Genomic DNA, 5,700 nt, shown 5'->3' with positions numbered 1-5,700 from the left:
ATGAAATACATTTTAATGATTTTTAAAGCGTATAATAACTTCAATTTTTAAAACTATAGTTTTTTATTTCACATCAGAATATTTTGACGGCACCCCCGATGAAGACAGACGGCACCCCAGGGTGCCGCGGCACCCCGGTTGAGAAACGCTGCTCTAGGGAAAACTCCTTAGTTGTTTCTAAAAAGAAATGTCAGAACTAGGTTGTCACAAGTGACTCCAAAGTTTGCAGTGCAAATGCAAGAAAAACAAGAACATGTGAAAAACAACCAAACCTGTGTAAGAATGTTACAGCCAAATCAAGCAGTGCTGGTTAAGAATTTCCGGGGAGGGGAAGGAAAGAAATGGGAACATGGTGTAATTGAACGAGTGCTGGGTCCTCTTACTTACCTTGTAAACATAGACGGACAAATAAGCAAAAAGCACATTGATCAACTGATTGCTACTAAGGTTTCTGGTGAATGCACTAATACTGAGAATGATGAGGTAATGACAGAACAATTGTATGATCTTCCTTAAACAGATGGTACCCGGTTTTGAACTGGAAGGAGATGAGTTAAATGAAATTGTGAATGAATCAGTCAATGACCGACCATAGAGAATCAGGCGAGCTCCTGAACGTTTGACATACTGAAATGTTATGAGTTAATTAAGCTATTCTGTAAAAGATACAGATGTGTTTTTTTTCTGTTATGGTTTAAATGGATTGACAATGATTTGTAAGTGTAAGTAAACACTATTGTTTTGATTTAAAAGAAATGGATGAGGTTAAAGGTTTTCGGGGAGGAATGTTGTGTATGGAGTAATTTATGAACTTCACTTCCCATAATGCCATGTTTTTAGGTGGGAAAAAGAACGCACGGTAGAAAAACCCCCCCCGTCAACTCTCTTCTTTAAGCGGCAATTAGGCATGGACATTCTACCTGTATAATATTGCAGTAGTTAATAAACTTCAGTATAATTGTTCAGCACTTCTATCTCCGTCTTCCATCAATGTGTACGTGTGATTTCATTCGGACACAACAGCATTTTATCTCATTGAAAGAGATGGTACCGTGTTTCATAACAGCAGAAGAGCAGCATAAGTGCTGCATAATAAGCTTGTTGGCATAATCTACATATATTGGCACCTTCCACACCTTCAACATCGAGTGATCGTGGCGGTGAGAGTGAGGAAGGAGATCACCCTGGCCCTACCTAGAGACAGTGTTTGCGTTTGCTGGAGTGAAAGTAAATTCCTATAGGATGAAGTGCCATCTCTGAAATATTGGCCTTCAAAAATTCACATTTGAACTTGAACACATCAATGTAAGTTATAAATATAACGCACAGAATACACACCAGCTTTAGCTGTCAGTAAGCGCTAGTTAGGTTAGATATCTTAGCTAACTAACCTAATTATGTTCATGACGTCCTGCAGTATTCACTTAACATTAGCTGGCAATCATAATTTTTAACAATTTATTCTGGGTCCGGATGGGATGGCATTTGGGTCCGTATCCAGTTTATCAGGAATGAGATTGGGTCCGGACAGGACTGCATTCGGATCCGGACCGCGGTCCGCCTGTTGGTGACCTCTGGTGTAGTGTTTTTATAGGGTATGGGCATTTATTGAGGGTAAACGCAGGGCAGTAGGCTCATCCTAAGAATCCGATGGATGGATTTTATGTCCAAAATACACCTCGTTTTCTCAGCTAAATTAAGGTGAACTTGTACTTCTGCATCAAACCTACGGCGTAGCGGGACATAGGTTATCTGTTTTTTGTGTACGAAGTGTTAAGCCCAGTTTTTAAAGTTGCTACTTGTTTGTATATACAGAAAACTTGTATTTGTGGTCTTTGACATCTTTGATTTGTAAGTGATATATAAAAACAATTGATAAACTTTGACGGCTTTCTTGAATTAATTCAAAACACAATACTTGTACTTTTTACTTTCTGTACTTGAGTAATACATTTTAGAATAAACTACTTGCAATACTTAAGTACAAAAATGCTGAATACTTCTGTACTTCTACTTCATTAAAAACTTAACACTTCAACTTCTACTCAAGTAAATCTTTTGATCGAGTACTTGTACTTTTACTCAAGTATGGGTCTCTAATACTTTATACAACACTGGTCATGAGTGCTATTGATGGACACATGCAGAAGAGCAAACAACACCCTCCGACCAGCAGAATGCCCAGTAAAATATACACCACATTTATAGTCCAGAACGCAAACAGATAGACTGTTTTAGCACAGTAATCCACAACACTGGTATTGTAGTTGGGTGGATATATAGAGTAGACCCACACGTTACCTGTAGGGGGAGACAAGGAGACATTTGCAATGATCTGAAAGCCAAATTGCACCAAACCTGAATTCTCTGGTAACATTCACTTCTTATCAGATCAATAAGAAGACTATGTTACTCTAGTAATCTAAACCTTTTCTTAAAAAAAGTCACCTGGATGATCCTCAAGCATTTAATTATTTATTCTACATCTCTCTCTCACACACACACACATTAACCAAATAAGACTCCAGGTGAGTAAATGCAGTAAGAAATGCAAGACATTTTGGAAACGAGACAACCTGGGACCAACAACCAGTCCACAGACATTAACTGAAGCTCTTGACTCATTTCTGCACAATTCTGGGTTTGAGCTCCAGATTGGATATTTAACATGAAAGAGCAGAGGGGTATTCCTACTATTAGCATTACATCAAGACCTCAGCATTAAACCTTAATCTCTGGTTAATCCAGACCAATCAGGTTTCCTCTCTGTGTTGTCTTTCTGGCAGCTGTGGTGCAAAGGCATGTGTGCATTTTTAATTACCGGAGATGAACCAGATGAAGAGGAAGAAGCCGACGAGGGAGTTCCAGGCAGTGCACAGGCAGCTCAAGGAACACATACTGCAATCTTCATCCTTGCGTGCACACGGCAGGCAGGACAGCAGCGCCAAGACAAGACTGAACACCCCTGACACCAGCAGGTAGATGGGTATGTTCGGCTGCCTGGGGCACTTTTCCAGGTACTGCACACCTGGGGGGGTCACGTGCACATACATACATATAATCATGATTCTGGTCTTCTCCAATTCCTCCTCTCACGTCTTTACCAGGACACTTTAAAATATCAATAATATGTGCTTAATGTCAACAATACGTACAGTGCATACTAGCAGTACACATCTCAGCAGGCTTATGTATTGACATCTGCCACCTAGTGGTCAGTCAGAGCATGTCTTAAAAGTGTTGTCTGCGGGGCATGAAGGTTTTAATCCAACAAATACATTACTGAACAACTGCTTGATTGGAATGAAGACTAACGCCACACTGGCCTTTTGCGGATAAGATCGAACCATCCTGGTCTGAAAGCAAGTTGCTCTGAGAATTCTCTGCTACATTAGTAACTGTCTAATACTGACATTAGTTATTCACGGAAGTAGGCTACTTACTGCACCATCACCACCATCATCACTTTACATAACAATAGTTTACAATTTACATAACACTAATGTTTGTGAGGTTGTGGTAAACAAATTCATGTTTTTGTTTGAAACCATATACCTACCAATGACCACCTCGGCGATGGGTAAAGCAATCGCGAGAAGTTTGGACAATACTGTACAAAAATGAAGAACCAGTTAGTGAGTTAATAAACAGCATTATTAGGCATAAAGTTTTACACAAGACTGGACATGTACGCCCTCCTGAATCATCATTCTCACAGGCCACATTTGCTCAGGGAATTTATCAGCAAATCAGAAAGTGTACATTGTGTAATATGAGCGAGAAACTTGCAATGCGACTTCGTAAACACACAGCACCCTGCATTTGGTTTGACATACTTAGCACAGGCACGCTGAGCACAGCGGTCATCCGGATGTTCTGTAGTAAAGTCTCCATCTTCTCCTGCCCTCGCTCATCCTGCAGTGATGGAGGTAAGAGGGTGGGGTGAATGTGTCACACGCAATGATCAGAAAGGAAGCGAGAACACCACCTGTGTTCTCACTTCAGAGTGATGTTAAATTGAAGTTGAAAATTAAACAGCACATGTTTCCCCTTCTATGATGAGCAATTAAAGGTTTGCCCTATTTAAGAGCTCCTTTTGATTTTAAAGCATCTCTAGGCATCAGAACAGAGTGAATTTCACAGAACTGGTGTGCTGCTGGATACAGGGATAGTTCTGCCAGCGTTCCCACCCCTACTGCAGTGTCATCAAGACAAAAGGTTAAGAACACACGCTTGGACCCAGAGAGAATTGCCAAAGCACACAAAACAAATGCTTGTATCCAGGAGTAAACGTGGAAGAACATCCACGTTTGTGGTTTCTGTTTCTTTCTGATGGAATTTAATCTGATAACCAGCCATAAAGCGAGACTTTGGTTGACTTGTCGCTTATTATCTAAACGATGTCTGGTATGAAAAACAACACAAATTCATGAAATTCACGAGTCTGTACGGAAGGCGTGCAGGATTGTGAGGCAGACACAAGCCTCAAGTGTCCCTTCAGAAATGTTAAATATCTGCGGCGTTGCAGTAGTCACGTTATAAACAAAAACAGTCAGTCGGCAGGCACATTCAGTTTTACCTGGGAGCCCGAGTTTTTTCTTAGAACGACCCCAAATCACACCGACATTAGTGTAGGCCATCCTGGCGCCATTGCCGAACACGTTGGTCGAGTGTTAAATGCAGGAAAAAGTAACTGACCAACTTTGTTAAGATGCATTGCTTCATCGACAGGGATTTGCATATCTGTCTAAACTCTGTTTGTAGGCATGACCCAATACAATGAATTTAAGGAGTGACATTCTGTCAAATCTTTTCAACGTCAAATTTTGAGTCCATTTTAAAACGGTCGTGACTCCCCTTGTCGGGTGAAAGTGTCCAAGTTATATCCAGACCCCGCGTCTAAAGTGTGAGAGTTTAACTCTCACAAGAGCTAGAGATCAATAGCTGATTTCAATAATGTACATAAGTTATCGGTAGCCAGACTTTCCAAAACTCGACAGATCCAAAGTTATGAAGCTGTTAAAGATTGGGACGACTAACGAAATGCTACAAATTAACGTTTAACATTTTAATAATGAAGAAAGATCGGCAGACTTAAACACTAACGCGTTACCTTCACCAACTCCTCCTGACAGAACTCCTCGCGTCCGACCTTATAAAAGGCAAAAGAATATTTTCTTACCAAAGTTTTGAAAGTATCTCTGAAGGTAATCTCAGTGGAAGTGTTAAAAGGACTAAATAAGTAACAACCTCCCGGGGAACTAGACTCTGTATTGACGGTCAATTCTCTTAACGAAGAGAGGACGTCCTACACACCGGAAACAGGACTTTTGGTTTTAGGTTTTAAACTTTCACTCGAAAAGCTGCGTGATACTAAGAGCTCGTTTTAAACTAGGTATGCTTGAAAACGCTTACTCGTGTCAGGAATAGCACATGATCTTGGATGCAGATGCGGTTCACCTGCTACTCATCGCCCCTCCCCCTTCGCAACTATTTGAGCTTCCTCCTCTCTCTTCTGGGTTGCGAAGTATTGTTTCCATGCCACATACCAAGCGTTCTTTCCGTGTTACTGCCTTTCTGTGTACTGACCTTTGCTCTCCTCCTAGACCTCGTTTCCTGCCTAGTCCCTCTGTACCTCCTGGCTTCTGTCTCACCGGCGTGACCCTGGACTGTCCTGACTATGATTACAGTACTCCTGCA

At 41.1% G+C, this 5,700-nt stretch overlaps 1 protein-coding gene across 1 annotated transcript; it reads right to left on the bottom strand.

Annotated features, from left to right (window-relative positions):
- Positions 1-5,291, bottom strand: LOC143518628 (transmembrane protein 272-like). Its single transcript, XM_077011240.1, has 5 exons — positions 5,183-5,291; positions 3,837-3,915; positions 3,560-3,610; positions 2,822-3,028; positions 1-2,301 (listed from the first exon to the last, which is right to left on the bottom strand). Exons 2-5 carry the CDS (start codon positions 3,892-3,894, stop codon positions 2,105-2,107), a joined length of 513 nt encoding a protein of 170 aa, XP_076867355.1. The 5' UTR covers positions 3,895-3,915; positions 5,183-5,291; the 3' UTR covers positions 1-2,104.
- Positions 5,292-5,700: the final 409 nt, after the last annotated feature.

The sequence above is a fragment of the Brachyhypopomus gauderio genome, chromosome 7, assembly GCF_052324685.1.
Source record: "Brachyhypopomus gauderio isolate BG-103 chromosome 7, BGAUD_0.2, whole genome shotgun sequence".
NCBI classification, from domain to species: Eukaryota; Metazoa; Chordata; class Actinopteri; order Gymnotiformes; family Hypopomidae; genus Brachyhypopomus; species Brachyhypopomus gauderio.
This window is presented reverse-complemented; position numbering and strand designations above follow the sequence as displayed.

Coding starts and splice junctions, on each gene's coding strand:
- LOC143518628 (XM_077011240.1), bottom strand. CDS start 3,894: ATGGAGACTTTACTACAGAACATCCGGATGACCGCTGTGCTCAGCGTG. Junction 3,611..3,836: donor GCTCAGCGTGCCTGTGCTAA/GTATGTCAAACC, acceptor ATTTTTGTACAG/TATTGTCCAAACTTCTCGCG. Junction 2,302..2,821: donor CTTCATCTGGTTCATCTCCG/GTAATTAAAAAT, acceptor CTCCCCCTACAG/GTAACGTGTGGGTCTACTCT.